Genomic DNA, 23230 nt, shown 5'->3' with positions numbered 1-23230 from the left:
TAGTGGCATGTATTGAATTAACAGGATGAAGTTTTCTTACATATTTATAACTTTCATACGGAATTTGTGGAACTTTATATAAATATTTATAGATTAAACTGTTTTTCACGATTTTTCACGTTTATTTCAGTTTCAAAGCTTTTTATGATGAACAATAACTATTTATTTTTCTGTTAACATTAAATAGGAATTCAAAAGTTAAGCAACATTAATTGGATAGGAGGTTAAATAGCAAATGCTATTGATTATTTCCTTATTTTGGTTTTATTTTAAAAATAATTGCAATTATTAATTTAAAGTTACATTCTTTACTCTCTTAATGTCGTGAAGTTGAGACTTCTAACTTGAGTATTTAAAAACATCATGGAAACGCTGCCAAGAAATTTTTTCATTAATCTTATCACCTAAGAATTTACCTTTGATAAACTTGAAATTATATCGAGAAGCCGTAAAATATATTTACGATTTTAAAGTTCTCAAAGTGGAATATTAACGAGCGAATTAAACGGTTGTCTTTTACCTTGTGTTAAGTGCCAATAAACGATTTAATTTCCTGCTTACTCTGGTTTAGGTTTCAATTAGAAACTAGTGATAAGTACGTTCTAGGCTATCAAACATAGTTACTTTAACATTAGGGTGCGTTTACACGGTGTTGACGAGGACCTACCAGCACTGCGTAATGTGGATATCTTGTAGTTTATGCTATGTTTCGGTCGAATCTGCCGTAAGTATTCGTTGGTCGTCATCCCTCGGCTGGATAATGCCATTATACATGTTGCGTTGAGATGTAATTACATAAATCACAGCTGTCAGATAACGATTGGTGTCATATGCTGGGTAAATAAATAATATACGTCAGCTTGTAATAAAATCAATATCACTCCTATTGTTTTTGAACTATCGCTCAGTGCCTATTGCTAGTTGATCGTTTTATCACAGTTACTTAGTTATGTATAATAATCATAACTAAACTAGTACTAACATAGTATAAAGAAAAAAAGTAAGTATTCTGCTCGCAATTTGTATTGTTAAACGTTGCTGGAAATGGAGTTGTAAACATTTTTATTTTAAAGGTAATTTGTCTTCAATGTTTCTAAAGACGGCAAATGAAAAAGAAAATACTAAACAACTGGAGTAAAATTTCTCGGATAAAACTCTTGCAAGGTTGAATGGTTTGCTGGCGTGTCTGAAATGCCGTCGCGGAGAGTGTATCGGATGTTGCGAGCTATCGGCTGTCGAACGTCGGTTGTGAGGTGTGGTATGTGTGGTGATGGGTATACCGTCGCGGCCGTGCACCGCACGCGCGCCGCGCCCCAGCAATGTGGCCGCAACTTGACACCGCTGCCCGCAAGGTCGGCTACTGCACTCCGCTTGTCTCCGACTGACCTACCCACTAGCTAACAACCGCCAACGAGACACACATTTTTTTTCTTCGTAGACCTCTGAACTAGAAGTAAGGAGTATAAGAATGCCACATGATTAATACCATCGTCATGATATAAGTAGAGACACTTTAAGAACAGCTTTAATCAAGTTTTATTGAAGCAAGACGCAAATTACAAAATTCCAAAAATGAGTATCTGTCATTTACTTCATAGATTAACTACAATTTAAAGATATTATAGCTTATATAAGTCGATACATGACCGACCGCAACTGACAATCATAATATATAACAACTAAAAAGATGGGGAAATTTATCAGAACGAAGTACATAACACTGCAAGATTAGTGGTATAAACAAGTTTTGCACAATATTCACACATATTTGTTATTAACGCGGTGCAAAATATGTTTATCAAGTTAAATGTTTATTCGTTGTGTTTACGCAAACCAAACTTGAGTGGCTGCGCCTGCGCTTGCGCGCTACGTTACAAGTATTTCGCTAATTCTGTATAAAATTACAATTTATAATATAACACCGATTAACAACCGTACATTACCAGCAATAAATGAAGTACGGCACATATAAACGTGTTGATTTACTACGGAGTCGTAAATTCCTATGTTAATAAGGCCCTGGGCCGTGCGCCGGCGCGGCGTGTCATAGCCGATTGTATTGCAAAATGGAAACCCACCGCGGCACTCGAGCTGCACTTTGCGCTTTTACACGTTTCCTCCGTTTCGCTTATGCAAATGCTGGAACATCGAGGCACAATATACATGGATATGTATGAAGTTGACGCATAAAACTGACAGCGGGTGTGTACTAACCACCGTAGGCAATAAAGAGAGTGTGCCTGAGTGGCGGACGGGCGGACAGTTAAATTGTGCTTTTCCAATGCCCGATGAACAGATACGAATGTTAATCTCGGCCTATTTCGCTCATGCGTTGTGCGAGAACATTAGCCGGCTGTGCTTAATCATATTTCGCTAGATAACCGGAGATTAATATATCCGTAAATCGGCGACCATTAGCCGTAAACAAATGACATTTCTATTATAGATATTTTGAACTGAGAATAAATTGATATAAAATGTCTTGGGAAGGAATCGGACTTTTAAAATTTTAGGGCAATTCCATTTTTGACTTTGATAATTGAAAGATTTGAGTTCGCTGAATATTTGATTTCTAATACTGGAATGGGGTTACATTTAATGTATTGAATAGAGAACAAGCGTAGAAAGTAAATAGTTATGATGCGAGCGCCTTTCCTTCTTTGGAAGTGTTTGAAAATGTGTTGTATCAATGTGAGTAATGTGTTGTGTCGTGTTGACAAATTATGATTTCATGAGTCGAGATCACTCCAAGAGATCGCTTCACGAAACCGGTCTCCATTTTGAAGAAAGCATTAAGTAAGACTCATTGAAACTTTTTTCTTTGAAAATATTCAAGTCTTGTTATTGATGCGTTCCGCTTAAACGGTCGGCCGCTTAATAGCAATCGCAAAGTTGAAGGGTTATCGCGTTTCATTTAATAGTATGCGTTGTAATGGTACGTAATATGAAGCAAACGAGACGCCACGACGACTGGCGGCGGCGCGACCGAGGCCCGGGGACCTTTGGGTCGCCGCGGCACCTGCGCAGTGCGATAATAGACCTCGTAATGTCCGAGATTTATGGCGATGAATTAATATGAAATGTCAATTTATTTAATAAGCGCTCCCCGCGGCGCGGGCTCGGCTAAACACTCGAGATGATTCACTTTGTTTTGCAGTTAATTCTTGGAACATATCAATAATTACAATAAATTATCTCGTTAATAAAACAATAATTAACGGCGTCGGGGGTTATACGAGACGTCGTATAAATTTCCTAATGTGAAACCTAGTGTAACTTGATCCGGCAGCGAACAGGTTGCGGCCCAGCTGTCAGCTGCGTGCCTCGCTCGCCTCTGCCACCTCACTACTCCACACTACTTTACACTAATACAACATTCAAATTCACTTTTACCATTTCAACCACAAATATCGTTTATTGGTGCAAGTACTCCTTTGAAAGTGACCAGGGAGGTTAGACAAAGTGCATTCGCTCCTAAGCGATTCCATAACGAACTTCAAAATGTATGGAACCGACAATAACTTTCAATAAGTCACGTGATTGTCGCGCGTCAGTTTCATACATTTTTGATGTTCGCTATGGGATCGCTTCGGAGCGAATGCGCTTTGTGTATCCCCCAGAACTCTTTCTCGCGAATGAACGATCACCGGAGAGCAAATGTTATTTTTGTGAGCAGTGGTGTTCCTTGTTGGTGCATATATAACGTGTGTGCAGCAAACAGGCATGTGTCGCCTTCATGCTGACTCCACCGAATAAGGACAGGTCGTTGCTCCGTCTTCTTTGTTTAAAAAAATACATGCATGTTTCCTTTTATACGTGTATGGAAAGACAAGTGAGGCTGAATAACGAAATGAGACAAAAGGACGCGTTCGCTTTTTATGAATGTGGAAGGAATGGTAATCCTCTTGACGCTTCGTTTATTCAAATAACAATATACAAAACTGTTTTCTATCGCGACATGTTTATTAATTTCACTCAATGTAACATCGAACGTAAAAAAATGACTAGAATAAAACAGATGTCGAGGTTGTAAATATTCGTGTTATTGATGTGATGTGCGATTCACGTAGACTGTTATAACGATAGGTATCGATTAGATAAATGTTAAATGTTTATAATTTTTGCACATATGTATATATTTAAATTATAAATAATTAGTTGTCGAATTTTGAGCGAGCTTTGGTGTTGGGAAGGTATCAGGTGTCGGGGTCGCAGTGCCAGGTGTGCCACTTGGGGCATTAATCGTCGATCCAACTTCTTATAGATCACAATCGGAACCAGTTTTATTATTTTAAAGTTGTAACTTGTAAATGACGCAAGTGCCGGCCGTGCGCGGGCGCAGCTGGTGTGTATACGGTAACGCTGCTATAATACACACGAACTGGAAAAAAGACGAGCGAACTCACGGCACTACATTATAGCGGTTTATTGTGTTATCTTACAATATCAATAATGTAATAAGATGTTTAACTATTTTCCCGGAAATTATAATCTTCTTGGTTCAAGAACTACTGAAAATCTTTATATGAGATACTAGTACGTTCCACAAGTAGAGTGTGATATTGGTTTAAGTTTATACGATTCGTCGTAGATTAATATCTTTATGCAATCCTATTCCTAAAAATAAATGATTCATATTTTTACGAGTAAAATTTGTTCTTATTCTAGTCAATTTTTACTAACAGTTAAACAAAGTATTACTGTCAACTTAAATATCAGGGTTCTAATGAATAGATGGTAATTGATTTTATAATTTACCTTACCTTAAGTTTTATAATTAACCTCTTACTTAGAAAAACATCTTAAAAGCTCGGGATGTTCTCAATCGTTGTGTGCAGTGTGTGCGGTTGGCGGCGGCGCGGTCAGGCGGCGCGGCGTCGCGCGCGGCGCCCTCTCGTCTACCGGCCGCCTATCATTATTCCCATCCAAACGTATTTACCACACGACCTTTTATCCTGTCTGTTGTTTTTACATCTGATAAAAAAGTAACAATGAACGCCCTAAATGTATGTAAAGTTGAAGTACACTTGTGAGGTCGTAATCGTCTTACATCTGGTAAACATAGAATGTCACTGATTGCTTTGCTATAGCCGGTTTATGTTTGAGATTTTTTAGAAAGAAAATTGTTTATAGAAAACAAAACGTCTTGTTACCTAGATGATTCAATCATGATTTCAAATATTGGTGGCTCATTATTCCTGTTAAATGAAAGCTTTTGCAATGTTTTGTACATCATTTACTTGGTTGGTCGCAATTGCGTCGTACGGCAAATGTTTGGTACTTCTTTGTGCCAATGTGGATAAGAAAAAATTTAAAAAAGATTTATTTTCAAATCTAATAGAATCTAATAGACAGATAATAAATGAAATGTTTTGAAGGCAATTTTCATAAGATGAGATATCAAAGCGTGAGTCTATTTTCTAATTGTAGATATACTCGTTTATATGTAACTAAAAAATTAGAAAAAACTGTTACGTATGTTGTTAGCATTGATATAAACGTCGAGCCAACTTCAATGTAAAACTAACTTGTTTGAAAATACGACTTATTGCTCGCGTGATCCACTTCCGCACTTCCTGCGATCAAAGGTTACACTGTAAATGATGTTTTATAGGAGACTTTATTCATTAAGTATTGCTAGGACTTCTTAGAATCTTCTCTTCTATCTATGTTAATACGAAAGATACATGGTGTGTACACGGATCGTAATATATTTCTGTAGTCAACTGTTCGTGAGTTGGTTGGCCCACCATTGACCGCCACCTTCATTTATAGCGTGAAGTTTTAACCTCGCAAAAACTCTTCTGCTTGATCTTTCTACGAATAATGTTTAAATGATTACTTCTTAATTATCGTGTTAGATAAAGTCGATTAGGTTCTCATGAACATGTTTATGAAAAGTCTTGTTTATTTGCGTTATAAGTCAGTATCAGTTTGATAGATGTTTTCTTATTGCCCAAAGGTATGTCTTGTTGGTTGGTATGTGATGGTATCAGGACGTGGTGCGCTGTAGGGGTGCAGGGGGGAGTAGTGTGGGGGGGCAGGGGAAGATTCGCGGAAGCGCGGCGTCCGCGCGTCTGCGTTCGTCTGCCGGCGCAGCGCACCTGCCTCCGCCGCCGGCTATTTATAAATCAGACCGCACTGCAAACACAGAATAAAACTATACACCTTAACGAGCCGAGATTGCTTTATATTTTTATTAATCTTGTTTTTTCTTAAATGTATGCGAAATTAATACATTGGTCAGACAGTCTGAGGTCGAATTTGTTTGTGAAAAATCTCAACCCGAGCCTGGACAGCAGGGCAGACAAAGTAGGTAAAAAGTATGTTTAGTAAAAGAACGAAGATAATTTTTATTTACTTTTCTTCTATACTTTTTTTATTAAAAATGTTATTTTGGATACTTTAGTCCATTTTCTCATAAGAGATGAGGTTTTTATGTAGTTAACGCTTCTGCAGTGTTCTAGCGAAGATAATCTATGCCAGTCATCACGAGGCGTACTTAAATCACTAACTACGACTCTATAGCGAGTAGACAACACAAACATTGTGCTCTATCTGGTTGCGCAGTCTCTATAATTTTCCATGAGCTTTATTTGCGTATTTTTAAATGATGGACGCGACAAGAGTTTAAATGAGCGAGAGTGAGTCACAACTCGTACCTCAATAGTCAGTAATTAAACAAGCGCACGTTAGCGAACGACGGAATGCAGGATTGTGTACAAAGATTTTACATATTTTTTGCATATTCATGTTCTTTGTAATACCGAAAGACGTGTTTACAATAAAACCTATTAATAAATATTGTAATATTAATATGTAAATTATGGAGTTACAACAATATGTCTTCTGGAAAAATTCCAAATGTAACAATTAACCTGAGTTTCAAATCTCAACACGACTCAATACGCGCCTGTGAACACTTTGTTATATGATTTTGATGCAATTACAGAAACAAATAAATGTTACTAATATTCATAGCTTTCGCCAAACCGCAACCACAACCGCTGCCGCGTGGTTCGGTGGTCGGCTGACAATATTTGCGTAACACACACGAGCTTGTACGATATTGTCTCATGTCACTGACACTACGGTCGCACCAAATACACCAACCACGACAAATCTACAATAAATCGACAACAGTAGAAATTAAATATATGCACATGGTAGTACAGATTGCGCAAAAAGTCACGTGACAAGGTACCTACGACTAATGACGGAAGGTAGATCGACCTGGCGACTAAAAATCTGGTACGTTGACTCTACGTGAGTGGAATAAGGACATGAAGATGGTAGTTCAGATTAACAACAATAACACAAACGATTGAACATTGTCAAATATATGATAGTAGGCGTATTTTGAATGATTTTTCGTCCTTAATTGCAATGTTCGAAGATCAGCGTGATCAAACACAAAATTGTCAAAATGTTTTTTCGTTTAAAACACGACAATTAGACATTGTCATAGAAATACTGTTACTGACTTTTTAATAGTGATTCCACTGTCTAAATTTGTTGGTACTTTATAACTTATGCAGAGTTACCGTAGTTGGACAATTTCTTACACTTTTAATCACTTTAACTTTGTAACTTGTAATGAGTTCTTGTTTATGGTCCGTACAGTTATATTCTATTGTTTGAAAGACTAGGATGAAACCTATTTAATTACAGTTATCTACTAACATTTGGAAAGTTTACATTTCACCTTGATATCAAATCTTGGATACAAATAAGTTCGCTTATCAATCACATCGAATTTTGAAGAAAATCCCATTTTATATGTTTCTTTGATTGTAATAATAATTTAAAATTTAGTTTATTCGACCTCAATTTTCGCCAATCTTCAAATAAAATTCATTACAAGAGATTGTTTTCTTAAACTACTTTTTATTTCATTCCTATCCTCCTAAAAACATCTGTCCGCAGTTGCTACGTTTTCGTTCGTACGGAATCTAGAAGCGTTCACCTCACTCATTATCGACGGATTCATTCTGTCTGCCTTACGGTAGCTGAATAAATATTATTTTTAACGATCAGTGCAGCGGCTGTTTGCGCACTATGTGTCCGACATGTTTACGTAACTAACAGTGTTCGGGCGAGCCTTTGCGGCGCTGTCCGCTGCCCGCTGCCCGCTGTTTGCTCATCTCGTTCGCTTATACAAGTTTCACACGAAGGCAATTCTCAAGCAGATCAGTGGACAATCCAGTATTATTTGAACGGACACTAACGTACAGTTTTATCCTTTTGGTCTGTCTCACAGTTCTACCTTCGTGTAAAAATTTTCGAACATCTCTACACATGTCCGACAACGCCGTCACTAATTTCCAAATTGGAAGCCGCGGAAATGAACTTTGAGACTCGGTCATTGGTATTGTAAACATACTTCTTGTTCAGATAGAATAAACTCCTTTAAGCGCTTTTAATCATTGGGGTAAATAGGGGATACAATGTCTACTTAAGCTTAATTACGATAGACTGAGTGGGCGCATGTGTGAATGTGTGCATACAGACACAATTAGATAAATGCATGATTTAGGATTTGACACCCGAAAAGCATTCGTTAAAATTTAATAAAAATACTATAAAATAAGCACGTTGAAATAAAGCACGAACGCATACAGCTCGACGTGCGCTAATATTTCACAAAGCAGTCTTTAGAATACGCAACAAGTTGGTTTTTGTGCCAAAAGGGACACGTCCTCTAACCAAAGGTCGTGTGTACGAAACGATCGGCATTCAAAAGGCAATCGTAAAAACGCGGCAAGGTGAATTGTTAGACAAAGGCTCATCGCATACTTGGCTAATTAGGGTAAACGTTTAGAATGGCCGCGGGCCGTGTGGTAATTGCACTGAGATTGAGCACGCCCGCCCATCGCCGAAGCTTTTGCGCCTAACATTTATTTATATCCGGATTCCCCGCGCAATAGCACACCGATTTATTACTGATATCAGTGTCTAACGGCTCTATGCTACTTGTTTAAATTCATTTAGTTAGCCATTAAAATGCAAATCGTTTTATGGTTGTGTGTAATGAAGGAATAAAGCATATCGCAATCAATATGAGTACTGTAACAGTTCACCAATTTCACCGATTTATCTCCATAAAATCAATTATGTGTTGTAAAAGGTTAAGAACCTTTTTTTTTAATTTCTTGTTCTTAGATATGAGGAACTTGAAAATATGTCAAAAACAGTATTATTACTGAAAGAAATCATTATTAACTGACTTCAAGGAACCCTTAACGAGTTAATAGAATAGCGCTTGAGCGAGTTTTTAATTAGTTGGTGGATGGTATAGCGGTATAAACGGGTTCCGAACTAACATATCAGCCTCACTCCACTCCAACTAATACACTTATTCCTCCATTTCTATCGAGGCTAGTAAGCTCGGACATTACGTTCTTACTTACATCTTTTCTGTTTCTGCATTTGTACTTTAATTGTTAGAATCTTCGACTATAAAGAAATGGACTAGGCTATCGCCACGCTTGTACTAAATAATAAGTTCTGTGTCTTAGCGCGGGGGTGTAGTAAAAATTACAGTCACACATGTGTAAAATCGAAAACTTTTATGAACGTAGATTGACTCAAAAATTTACAGAAAACAATGACACAAGCAAGCACGCTTAGAATTTATTGTTCGTTTTTAATTGACAAAGGGAAATGTTACCAACTTGCCAAGTTCTGTCTGTAAAACGTCAAAGATTTGAATGTTGGGTCTGTGTTGTACGTTTATAAATTGGTTTGGAACACAGTTTCAGTGGTTAATGTTATTCACGGCGCAGCGGTGTGGCTAGCGATGTTGTCGCGTTGCGTCGCTGCTCGGCTGTCGAGTTGTGCGCCGGCATCGGCAATCGGCCTTCGTCCGTCGAGATACCTGCTGCCACTTTCACTCGGCGACCGCGCCACGCGCCACGCAACCAATCATTTGAACCCGATAACACATGGATACGGCATAACATCTCATTCCGAATCTATCGCTTATAAAACAACTATATTAGCCCATTGCAAAACATAAAGTTAATCTGTCCTTAACTACCACATATGATACTGAATGTAGATTTCTTACTAAATATATATAAGTTCATGTTTTAAATCCTAGCATTTTATTCGATTATTACTCACTAATTCAATTGTGAGTGTTGAGATCTACACTAAGGAATTATGAGTGAGGCAGTAAAATATTGCTTAACTTTTTTATTCCAATGTTTTGAATTGGTGACTTTTATAAAATAATTATCCGGCCGACGGTTCATAGATGCATGATCATCAAAATGTTTGCATTACTGTGGTTGAGGAGAGGGCCAAGTATTTATTCACATTAGATTGCTCTTTCTACATAACATGGCATCTGATAATAATGACGATTGTTTTTAATTTAAAAACAAATCCACTGTAGTTTACTGTCATGGAATTTTTACAACAATCACAGAGACGTACGCTTAGAATAAATGTTAGTTGCCTGTGGATCTAATAATATAACCTTGTTATGAATGATACCAACTTTTACAAGTTAGTTATATGAGCAATGAGATTTAAATGAAAAACAGAAGACTGGCGTGTAATTGAAATAATATCGCGTTTCGTCTGATGGTAGGTGGTTTTGGCAGAGTAGTCGACGCATAGGATGAGGAAATATCCTCTTTGCGTGCTTTTTATTTCTCGATTAAAGGTAATGCATCTGCAAATGCAGATGTCTACTGGCAACATTTATTAGCCATTTTGGCGAATTCAAATGCTATAAAAATTGTCTGGATAAGATATGTCAGCTGCGCACCAATCAAACATAAAAAAACTCAATGACTTCGGTTTGGGATAGATCTGATTGGGTTTCTTATTCTGATATGACTGAATCTGAGTAGGTTTTGACTGCCGTGATACTTTTTGACATATTATTGCCATCTCTATAATTCGCTTTGAAAAAACAAAGACAGTCATAGGTTGCAAAACAAGTGTCGCAGTTAAAACGCACAGTAAATTGCATTTGTAAAAGCGCATTAACAAGAATTGTAATGAACTCATAATAACGCTCGTGTGAACTATTGTCTTAATGACCAGTTACCGAGTAACAACTTGCTGCAGTTTAACGCCTACTTAATGGTTAACTTAATTACAAGAACAAAGCTTCTAAACGTAAGTTGCTTACGCGTTGTTCAAAGCTTTTCCGGTCTTAATTAAATACAGTAGTGTAATTTGCAATCATAAAAGAAAATAAATATTATGCTTCTTTCCTTACATGGATAAAAAACAAAGAACAAATTAATTTAGAGATTAATCGTGACTATTTAACGATTCCGTAAGTTTTTTATTTTATTTAATATAAATCTATAAGTTGCATACGAATAAGTATATCTAATGCACGGTCCAATTTGAGGTGTGAATGCGGCCCTGCGTTGGTATCGTGTAGATAGCGCCCGCGCACTGGAAACCGGTGTTGCGCAATGTAAGGTCGGCGCCAAGGACGCGGGTTCGTTGCCAGAAATAAATCGCTAGACGATAACGTCCCCTGCCCCCTTCACTCTGTTCCCTGCCGCAACACATGCGGAAACTAGCCACTGTAAATAAACAATAGTTAGTCCATGAAATATTAATATAAGAACATGTTTATATAATAATCATCTAGATTGTAAGATATACTAAATGGTAAGGCGATTGGTAATGTAATGAAATATAGAGTCTGAAATCGATTGACGTTGATATACTTGTTACGAAAACTTTTCTTGAAAACTATGAAAGTGTATGGGATTTCAAAGAATTTCACTTTTTGAACTTCTGATCGAAGGCATTTCAACTTGCCACCACAAAAATTCAAAAAATGGAAAAAATTAAGTGTAATTTTTCCAAAAGGTGAACAAACAAGGGTCAAGAACTTTTGAAATAACTATGTAATTTACTATAAGCTTGTGGAAAAATACGAATTGTGCGTTGATAAACAACATGAGTTATGTAATAACGTAGTAATCTTCTTTGAAGAAGCGCAATACATTTTGACACAACTGACTTTATAATTAATGCAATTTTCCTATAAAAAGGTATCTGAACTCAATAAAAACAAAAATACTGTTTTGAACAAATTTTACTTTGATACATCTCATAAATAAGATGAAAATATTTCGTTTTTTTTTTGGGTCACTGCGGTGATTTACATTTATATTAGTTAACAAATAGTCCAACAAAGACAAGAGCAACAAGATCATTGAACTCTGACAATTGATCCTATCTAATAAAAAAAATATCATCAATGTGCAAGCTCGGTTCAGTTACATTGCAAAAAAACATCCACAGCTCGCTCCTTCGATTTATATACAAGTTTTTTTTCTCAACTACATCATGTGCCATTCACTGTAATTCTCTTTGTTAGGTAGCAATTTGTAAAGGAAAACAAGGAAACGACTGACTTTATAAATTGATCTGTTGCAACAAAATAGGTAAAGGAATATGACATTAAAAAGTTCTTATTAATTTTGACAGCTCACTAGAGCGCGGCAAACACGAATAGATCCACAGAGCATATGCCATTACATACATTGGTTAAAAAAAAAACACAAAACAAATCTGAGTATTTAACGGTAATGAATGTATGCTAGTTTAGATAGTAAATGTTGTTTTGATCTATCTTAAATATTCTATGTTATTACTAAGTAATGTCTACAATTTAACTACAGTTGTTAGTGAATTAAATCAGAATAGCATTGGGTGAAATGTCTGATAATGTAGACGCGGCGTGCAGGCAGGTGGCCGGTTAAATATGTCACCACCGTTACACCGCGTCATCTGCGCGCTGCTGCACTAGTGCCACTCAGTGCCGCTCAGTTCTGCGCAAAGCTACGCAATGCTGCTCGGCGCTGCTAAGTGCCGCTCAGTACCAAGAGACTCCAATTTTTATTAGTTTTCATTGTTTGATAGATATTGTTTATTCATTGAAGTTTCCACTCTTTGTGTGCTCCAACCCTTAACATTTTCTTAGATTCTCCACTGCCCTAATCAATCATATTATCCCTAAGAATCCGATAGAATTGTGGTCAAGTAAAGATTTACTTGACCACAATTCTATCGCGTTTTTACGGTGAATTAAAACATCGTGATGCAACCCGCACATATCTGAGAAGTAATTCAAAGATATGTGTGAAGTCAACCAACCCGCACTTGGCCAGCGTGGTAGACTATGGCCTAATCACCCTTAACTAAGGGTAGGCTCCGAGCCCCTCGGTGGGGACGTATAGTGAGCTGATGATGATGAAATCTTTATATACTGTTATCAAGAAAAATAATAAATTGCGATTCAAAATTAAATACATCAAGTCAGTTGGCATGGTCGTATGGTTATGGGGATTGGCTACATAAGTTTAGTAAGAAGTGGTTACGATAATTGTTCGATTGATTTAAGGAACATTTTCCTAACCTTAAATTGACTTTGAACATAAACATTATTCTTAATTATATATTATAATAACATGATGCCACCTGGATTCGTGTAATGTGATACGATTGTAAGTCATCGTAAAGGCTTATTTAGCATTCATTTATTGGCTGTATTTATTATGTTAATGTTGGCTAACAACTATTAATTAAATTATGTATATTAGCTAATATTATTAAACTGCCGTTTTTTTTTCTGATTTCAGACATCATGAGGTAAGATTCTATAAAAAGCAACAAATATCACGATACCTATTTGATTTGGAATATATTTTGATATTAACGATTATGATTTGTTATATTTGTGGTTATTATGCTCCAATGGCGTAGTTGTTAAGGAGACGGACAGCGGACACTTTCGAGGATTCGATTCCATTATTCGACAATAAGCTTTTCTTACGTTAAAGTATACTCATAAAAAAACTATCGTTCCTTTTCTTATATTATAATTAATAACGTATTACAATAGTACATCGTAAGATTTCTAGTTAACTCTAGTTAAAAAAATATATATTTGAAAATCATATAAACAAAATGTGTAATTAAAAGCCCCTCGTTGAAGGCGTAGCATATACTTTCATATTGTAACTACTTGTACTTGAAGAATAAAACAATAGCTCGATCATGTAAGCAATGTTTTGCTAACTTTACCTACCTACTACTTATCGGTCAATGACCGTCATTCGACTTAATGTTTTACTTTATTCAAAATTTAACTCTTAGATTTTTAAGGGCACTTTCAAAAGCCATTTAACCAAGAACAAATTATACTATAAGTGGGGAATTATTAGTACTAAATTCTACGATAAAAATTGAAGTAGGTTTTTCATAGTTTCATCTAGACGCATGGTTCGCACGTAATAAAGCGTGAAGGCTTGATAAGAGTACACCATAAATATCTTTTTATATTGGATACCAAAGTACGGCAAGGAACGTATTGCACATTTTATGGGAAGTGGTCGCGGATCGTATAAATACTTGCAGGAAAGTTATTAAAAAAACTAACGCAACATGTCGATAAACAAGCATCAACAACTGATTGTGTTCATAGTAATCTTTTACGATAGATCTATGTTAAGTAAAAATAAAAGCAATACTTTTTATTCCATTTTTTTATATTATAAGGTCGAAAACGAGCAAGCAGCCATCTGTATTCGCTGAAATAGCGAAGCGATTGCCTACCTTAAATTGACGGAGGAGGGAACGCACAGAAAGAGAATATTTTCCATTTTTAGGCGTCTACTCCTCAGTCAAATCCTCTTCCTTTCTCATCCTTTACCTGCAAGAAAAGGCTGGGAAGGGAAAGAAGAGTAAAATTAACCCTCCGGAAAGCATCTATCATCAGACGAAACATCAAATTGTTTCCACTTTACGCATGTCTGAAAATAATAAGAGAGGTCAAATATGAAATAGGAGAAGTCCAAATTCATGATATCGGACTTCAATATTTTCATATTGATATCGCTTTTCAAAATGACATATAGAAATAAGAATCAATACAAGTAATCAATAATTTAGCAAACTTGACCGCAAAAGAGACCGCATTGTTAGCGAGAGCTATTCTTAGTGAGTCTCACCCAGAATAGGGTTATCGGTACTAGCTGACTTACGCAATTGTTACATATTGTTGTAGGACGTTTACATTTGAAAACAAATTGTTATTATTTAATTTAATTCTTCCGAGGTCGTGGTTAAAAGGAAAGAAGAGATGTTTATTTTCTACTATTTTCTATTATAAATAATCGAATCGACTTTCATAATTCTTATGTAAACATTTAATATTTATCAATCAGTTGTATCAAGAGACTTATTAGTCTCTCCCCATTCGAAAAAGTTTAAATTAAGTGACAATAATAATAAAAGTTACAGACGAGTTGCAGGCCTTTAATAAAGGTATCTGGGAGCATATGAGTGCCTTGAGAAAACGATACGCTTTTTTCTTAATTTATCTATGTGCGTTACTACATTAGCACAAAAATTTAGTTTTGGTTTAAATAAATTTATAGGTTATGTGTGAATTTTTGGTAAAGAAAGTTTAAATGTTATTTATTTGTTATGTACAAACATATAAGATAAAGTTCTTGGAATTTGATATTAATTTATGTTGTTTTTCCTTGTTGCGTCAATGGGCGCCAATGTAATAATAATTAATTCATATAACGTATAATGTAAACAATAGAGATGCGTACTACAACATAAAGTCCGGTTTTCCCCTACTACTTTATTCCATTATTTCCTTTAAATATAATATTTAGGAAGAGAGTTAATTCAGATATGACACCTGATTCATATATACATATAAAAGAGTAATATATAGTATGACCCTCCGTAAGGTATAATACATGCTGATGTAGAAACAGACGTTTGTTTTGCTGAAACGTCACTAATGTGACCTTGACTGAAGTTATTTTGTGTCGTTCTACCATAGAACCTTGATTAAATTTTACATTGTCCACTCATCTTCAAAATACCTTTTTAATCTGTACACTTTATATGTATTTAATTAAAATTCACAATTCTAATTGTCATTTTATGTTCCATCAGTTATAAAATAGAACACACTGTAGCTTTATTTTGTGATAATACTAAGTAACAAATCAACATTTTGTGCGAATGTAATATACGTAGCGTTTTCCTAAAACCGTAACATCTAGATACGCGGACTACGAATTAAATGAAACTAAAAATAGTTGCTATTAAAAAGATTCACGTAAAAAGCTATGTTCGATGTATTTTTAGTGACACAACTTTTCTTACATAGTTGTGTTTGGAGTTCATGTATTATAACATCTCATGTAAATTTCATGTTGTTTGAATTATGCATCAAATGTTGAGGTCTCAGGTTCTAGTCTCGGCTGAATGAAATATTGGTGTCACTAACAAACTATTGAATTTTTCAATCTGGTATTATTTTAATCGTCCAGATCGACTGTTATTTTATTTTTGTTTTGTTAACCCTAACCATATTAAAAATAACCGTTAAAACTCTGCGGGAAAGTCCTGTCTGTTTTAATAAGGAAAACTTAAATAATAGTCACCTTAATAGAATTATATTAGTGCTGTATGAATGTGTTGGAAGCCAATAATTTATTTACGGTTTATTTTATATATTTACCTGAAAATATGGAGTACTATTTTGATGGCAAAACATTAGATAAGCTATAGGTCCCGACAAGGTATGTGACAGCATTTCCGAGCCTCACTCCAGCATTTCACCTACTAAAGTTAGCTTGCAGCCTAATTTTCTTATCATTACCTTAGACTTTTCTTCAAAGAAATATTATGCATGTTACTATGCTGTTTTTGCGGTTACAATTTTTTTTTGTTGCAATCGGACTTTGGACTTGCGGCGTAACATAGTAAGTACTGTAGAGGCGGAATGTACGATCAAAAAATAAATTCTAAGTATCATAACGCAGTATGCTTGTATTATTTAAGTTACAATGTTTAATGTAAAAGTAATAAAGTAATATTAAGTGAAATAAGAACCAGTTTAATATGTGCATGCTTGAAATATTTGGTGAGGAGAGGCGCGGTCGATGGCCGCCGCGGACCCGCACTCTCCGCGCGCCCCCTGCACGCGCCCCCTGTGCTACACATATGCGAGTGACAGTTCATTATATGCACCACGAGACACACCGGTGTCAACTGATAGCTTGTGAAATTATAGGAAATCCCAAACTATCACTCAATCGTGCCAAATCCTCATTGCCAACAGCTGCACGAAAAGTTGGAAAAATTAACCCAACCTACTTACCGTGTGATTATGATTTTATTTATAAGACATTTAACTTAAAATGAAGATATACAGTGCAGTAAACGATTTAGCCAAGGCAAACAAAATTATTTTTAAAATAAGTTAGACATAAATTAATTAGAGCGAAATGTTGGAGAGAGTAGTGACCGAAAGGAGAGACAAAGGTTCTACCTACACTGATTCATTCGTAGCTTTTTGTCTGCGGGGAATGCGAGTCGTCAGACTTTGGTCTGGTCTGCAGGGTGGCAGCGCGGGGGGCCCATACTTCGCCCTTTTGTTTTTATACTCACTCAAGAATGCAAAACAATTACAATTCCCCGAGGGTTAAGTTGCGTTCCTCGCGAACGGAGCGTAATTGCAAGCAACTCTCTTTCGTATATCTTATTAGTTTTGCGGTTTCTCATAATGGCTCTTTAATTGGATACTAAGCATCGTAGAATTATGTGCGTATAGTTTAAAAAAATAAAGCTGTACTAGAACCAACGGGGAGTGGTCAAGGTAACGTTGGGAGAGGGCGCGAGGGCGCGAAGGCGCAGGCGGGCGCTCACTCACAGGCACCGACTTCGGCCAATCCATTTACGTTAATTACACCGAGATGGGGATAAATCGGCGTCCAGCCGTCCACCGCCGAGTTACGAGCGAGCCGGCTATAAAATAAATTATACCCACTTCGCTCGCCTCTCGACTCAGTTTTTTGTTGCCGTCCACGTTGAGAAAAAAAAGAACAAAAGCAAAACCTCGAGAGGACGAAATACGAGGCAAAGACAAAGCTTAAATTTATCTACTGATAATATAGACGTAGGACGCCGGCCGCGGTTGCCGGGTGGCCAAATTATACGGCGGCCATTCCTGAGGCCCGGCCGGCCCGGCAAAAACATGATATATAGTCGCCCTGTGACGAAATATTTGAGATTTGGAGACCTGCCACACTCTAAATGGAATTCACTCGGAATATTATCTGGGACATTGTTTGTGGACGACTTCATAAGAGCTCAAGCGATATATCAGCTATGCTTTTCGTAGAGCTTCGCTTGACCATTCCATGGCAGAATACTAGTCTCGTTGAATACTTTGATCTAATGTAATCAAGTTCATCTCTATGTGTTAGAAAATAATTAAGTTTATAGTTACATATTATAGTTCACAGTTTTTTTTAATTAATAAAAACAGTTTAGTGGTAAAACGCCAACAGGGTTTGTTTACATAATCGTAGGTATTTCGTAACACATACCTAAATTATTTAAATACTGTTTTTTTAATTGGCTGTCATTTTTTTTTAAATTAGGTAATATAAAGTATGGTAATTTGTATACAGTATGTTGTATTATTTTGCAGAGATATTTATTACATTAGTAGCATTTAATAAATACAAGGTAATATTGTTATAATAATGAAATAAAACTGTGGTTCCAATTTTACTTGTCGTATATTATTATACTCCGTGTTACAGGTTGCGGACGGTTATGTAAAAACATACAAAATGCATCAATAAAAACATCCTTTACTCTTTCAACATTTTAAAATCTTCAACGTACACATATACAACTATGATCAGTTCTAAATGACATGAAATTATATATATAAGGTTATATTGGAGCTAACTTGAATAGCCCGAGCTCAAAGTACAGATTACAAAAGTCACAACAATGAATTATAGAGCATTGTACCGATTCAATAGAATCGTTTAGCCGCGACCTCAGCCCATAGAAACTGTAGACGGCCGTGGACAGGTATTTAGTCTAAAATCTTGACCTTTAAAACCTGAGTAGGAGACTGCGTGCCCGCCGGTCTACGCGATCCGAATCACTATTGTTGTGACTTGTGATTATACAAAATAAAGGTGAATTGGTTTTCACTATTTCGATATCATGGTATCAATACAATATTTAGAGAAACTTTACACATTTGCTCTAAGTATTTTACAGAATATTTTAATTAAGTATAAATAAATTTTGATAAGCGGTAAACATAAAAATTAATAATTTATACTTTTAACATGAATTATGCGTGGAAACCATTTAGGCTTTTTACGTACGGTATCGACGTCTTTAGGCTACAAATTATCGTTTTTATGTATTACACGAGTAGCTAACTCGTTTCAATATAAGTTTATCATTTATAATACTTTACGACTAGTACAAATATAAGAATCGCTTCCGTAAACACTCTATAGAAATATGGCAGAACATTCACTGTACCAAGGGACGATTTTTACACTAGAAAATCAATGGAATTTATAGTAGAAAATTATATCTTTTATTACATCAACATCATCTCATCAATAAAATAATTATTACACGAATATATATACAGGTTAATCTACGAGTATGTACAGATTTCGAGGCCGCAACTATATTTACACTGGGTCCACGAGATATCACTAGGAGAGCGCCGGGCGCCGGGGGGCGGTGGCCCTTCGTCATCGGCACCCGCAACCCACCACCATCATGTCTTGATAGTTTTTAAGCACCACATTGTTCACTTCGTCCATATACAACATAGATATCGGCGACAGCTGCGTGGGCACACAACACGCTTTGGGCACAGCCGCCGGGTTCACTGAGTTCACTAGAGTCTGCACTATCGCGTGATTGGTGCCGTTTAGGTGGTCCGCCAGGGGGAACGGGCAGTCGCCCTGGCAGTAGTATGCGTCGTAGCCGTGCGGGGCCACGATCCAGTCGCTCCAGCCCACATCGGCGAAGTCCACAAACAGCGGCCTCCTCTGGCAGATCTCGCGGGCCTCCTTGCGCCTGTGATGTGCGCGGTGCCCTCTCCTCGCTGCCGCTCGCTTGTTCCGCGTGAGGCGCGACTCGCCGCTCTCCCGGGCGGCACGCGCCCGGGCGTCCTCAGTGTACAACAATAGCAGCGGCTGCAGAGCTCGCCATTGCTCCTCCTGTTCCGTCGCTCGTCTTCGCACCCTCACGTGCGGGCTTTGCGCGGGCACTCCCTTCGCATCTTCATCTAAGACTTTTACTAGTAAGCCATGATTATGCTGCGGCTCTGAGAGCCAGCGGCGCGCCGCGCTCAGCGCATCGGCCTTCACCACGCCATCGCCGGCCCTGAGCGGCACGGAGTCGAGCAGTCGCAAGATAGGATCAGAGCGTCCGCGACGCCCGGGCCGTACGATGTCGTACAAAAGGAGCCTCTGGGCACCCGTCACGTTGTGCGACCTCTGTAAGGTGAGTTCGGCGCCACGCGCGATCTCATCCGAGGGCACGGCGCTCACGTTGAAGTAGAGTCGGAAACGGTGGTCGGCGGGGAACCGGCGATCGAGCTCGGTGGGTGTGTGGTGGAAAGAGCGAGCCGTGTTGGCAGCGGGCGCGGGCAGCGCGCCCTGCGCCTCGTACAACAGACGCATAGCGCGCGGCACGGGCGGCGGCGCAGAGCGGAGGCGCGCAGGCCGCCGCGGCAGTCCGAGCAGGGTGAGCAGCTGACGCTCGGCGGCAGCGCGCGCCTCGGGCTCCAGCGTGGCGCACAGCGCCACCAGTGCGCACACCACCGCGCACGCGCACGCCCCACGCATAATTCTCCTCGACCCACCTGCAAATAAGATGTATAGGTTAAATATAAATCGTTACTACATCAAAAGCTCCGCTATTCAATCACATGCTTTTACCCCAAATTATAATGAGATATCACGACCAATTGCAGATTTATTGAGTAGATATGTTGATCAAACGTATTGGACGGGAACCGTATACATTTCCGCGATTGTTGAGAGCCTATACGTGTCCTTCCACCGTGTATTCTAACACCTATACAAAATTTTATCAAGATCGGCTTCATCGAGAAACTAACATCCATTTATAATATTAGTAATATTAAGCTATCACTACAGTAGTTGATACATTAATAATACATCCGTAGAATAGAGAAATTATCGTGAAGGGAAGGCTTTCCAAAACGCTACACAGTTTTATAATAAAGAAAAGCTAGAATAAAAACAAAGAAGTACGGTTATTGTTTTTAAATTCCTGGACGTAACATTTCTAAATAGCGACACGAGTGTAACAAAGGTCGACATTGTCGTAGCCGGCAGTCAATTTATCTCGCCAATTCTGATGAAGTCACTTATCCACATTGTAACGTTCCCGCTGCCCGCTGCCCGGGTTACGTTAATGAGCATATGCGCACTCTGTGACCTACGCCATACTAATTGACATATGGAGATAGAAAAATTACATGAAACAATATCCAAATGAACAAATAAAGTAAAAAATATATTGATATAAATGAGATAATTAAGTTAAAAAAAACCTGTTTCAAAAATTCTAAACTTATGAAAATGTAAAAAAAATATTATATAAAATGAAGAATAACTTATAAAGTTGTATAATTATTGTGAAAAATATTGGAATAACCGCAGTAATTGTAGAGAGCTATTGCATTATTATGAAATAAACTTAATATATTTTAAATAAGTAGTATAAACGACAAAATATTTTATTGGAAAAGCGAACAAATTTAAATTGTTGAAAAAGTTTAAAAATAAAAAAAATTAAAATTCTAAAATAAAATAGCATACTATGTTATCTTTAAAGTGTTTAGATAAAAAAAATATGTTTAAGATTTAATTAAATAAATAAAATAATAAAAAATAAACATTCAATTGTTCAAATGAAAAGTTAATTCCTAATTACCTTTAATGCCGTAATATTAAATATGAGTCGCTCTAAATATGTCGAGGGAGAAAAAGCTTCGTATTGTTTTTAATTGTTGGCTCCTCACTCTTCGACAATCGGAAGACATCTGAACAAATTTCGCAAGTTTGTCTACTTATAAACGAAAAACTACCGAGACCAAAATTCGCGCATAGACTGATTTCCCTATCGGTCAATGGGTTACATCACGGAGTAGCACAAAAATTTCGCAAAGCCAAGGTACGGCCTTAATTTACGCGCGTATTATTATCACGTGGTTTAACCATAACAGTAACAAGATTTTAACAGAACATCAGCCTAAAAATAATTTTTCGATGTATAAAATTAATTCCAACAATCAAGACTTAATTTTACGCACACAGAGATAAACGCATAGGTTAATACTATGTAAACAAATGAGTTTTTGCATATTCATTCATATATTTATTTTCATATTGTTTTAAGAATGTTGTTCATATCATCTATTCTATTATTTGTTCAGTAAAGAGAAATAATATGCTAACAAAATTTAAATACATCAGCAAGTGAACTTACGTAGAAAGTTAGATTCGACCGATAATAACTTAACACTTTTGCTCGATTAATTTAGCACTTGTAACTTTTACTGCTGATAGTCCGCCGCGGCCCTTATCACTCACACAAACAAACAACTGGCCGCGTGTGAAACATACACAACACAACACAGAGCCGTTATTAACATTCAGATTGAGAATTATATAAACATCGAACACCGCACTTATCTCTAAGCACTTTCCAAAGTACCTAAGCGTTAAGTAAAAGACATCAACGAGATGCATTGACGATTGACGACTCGCCCCGGAGAGCACTAGAGGCGGACAGGTGATGGATCGCCCGCCGTAGTCCCTGCGCTCACCTCGCGCCAGCGCCCTCACCCGGGATGCACTTCATGAAACTTTAATCTGTGCACATGACACAAACCTGTCGAGATTATTTTATCACAAGAAACTCTAAGTGGAACCGAATACAGGTTCGCCGTTGACGAATGCGTATTTTGTCGTTATAATGTTTTGATCGCTCTAGCGCGGTCGACCGGATCATGGCGTACGTATTTCGAAAATAATGCGGTCAAACCAGCCGCGGGCGAGCGCTCGCCTCTCTCACTCACCCGAAATTTTAACGCATCCAACGACGGCACAGAGAATCCGCGACGTCCGCGCGGGTCACACTCAGCGTTTGGGGAAGAAATGGGAGAGCACAGGTTCAGGAGCGCGGGGTCGGTGCATGGCACGAGCGCCTCGTGGAGTGTGCGGGAGCATCGCCGGCAGGGAGAGCGCGTGCGTGCGGCAGCACGGCGTGGACGCGCATCGCGTGCGTGTTGCTTCGTGATAGTGCGCGCGCGTGCGTGCGTCGCCGATCTCGCGGGCGGAGTGAC

The 23230-nt window shown here is 37.6% G+C and overlaps 1 protein-coding gene across 4 annotated transcripts in view; it reads right to left on the bottom strand.

Annotated features, from left to right (window-relative positions):
- Positions 1-18583: 18583 nt before the first annotated feature.
- The window catches only part of dpp (decapentaplegic morphogen), an 18311-nt gene continuing 13664 nt past the window's right edge, over positions 18584-23230 (bottom strand). The window contains exons 1-2 of one of the 4 annotated variants that reach the window (XM_013325374.1): positions 22372-23213; positions 18584-20716 (exon numbers count right to left, since the gene is read on the bottom strand). In XM_013325374.1, the coding sequence (XP_013180828.1) occupies positions 19596-20699 (1104 nt within the window). In that variant the 5' untranslated portion in view covers positions 20700-20716; positions 22372-23213 and the 3' untranslated portion in view covers positions 18584-19595. Of the gene's footprint in view, positions 20717-21816; positions 22170-22371; positions 23214-23230 lie in introns of those variants that run through there. The other 3 variants (XM_013325367.1, XM_013325380.1, XM_013325386.1) reach the window with 3 other exon arrangements.

The sequence above is a fragment of the Papilio xuthus genome, unplaced genomic scaffold (genome assembly GCF_000836235.2).
Source record: "Papilio xuthus unplaced genomic scaffold, Pxut_1.1 DF828952.1, whole genome shotgun sequence".
NCBI classification, from domain to species: domain Eukaryota; kingdom Metazoa; phylum Arthropoda; class Insecta; order Lepidoptera; family Papilionidae; genus Papilio; species Papilio xuthus.
The sequence above is the reverse complement of the archived record's forward strand: the minus strand, read 5'-3'. Positions and strand labels throughout refer to the sequence as shown.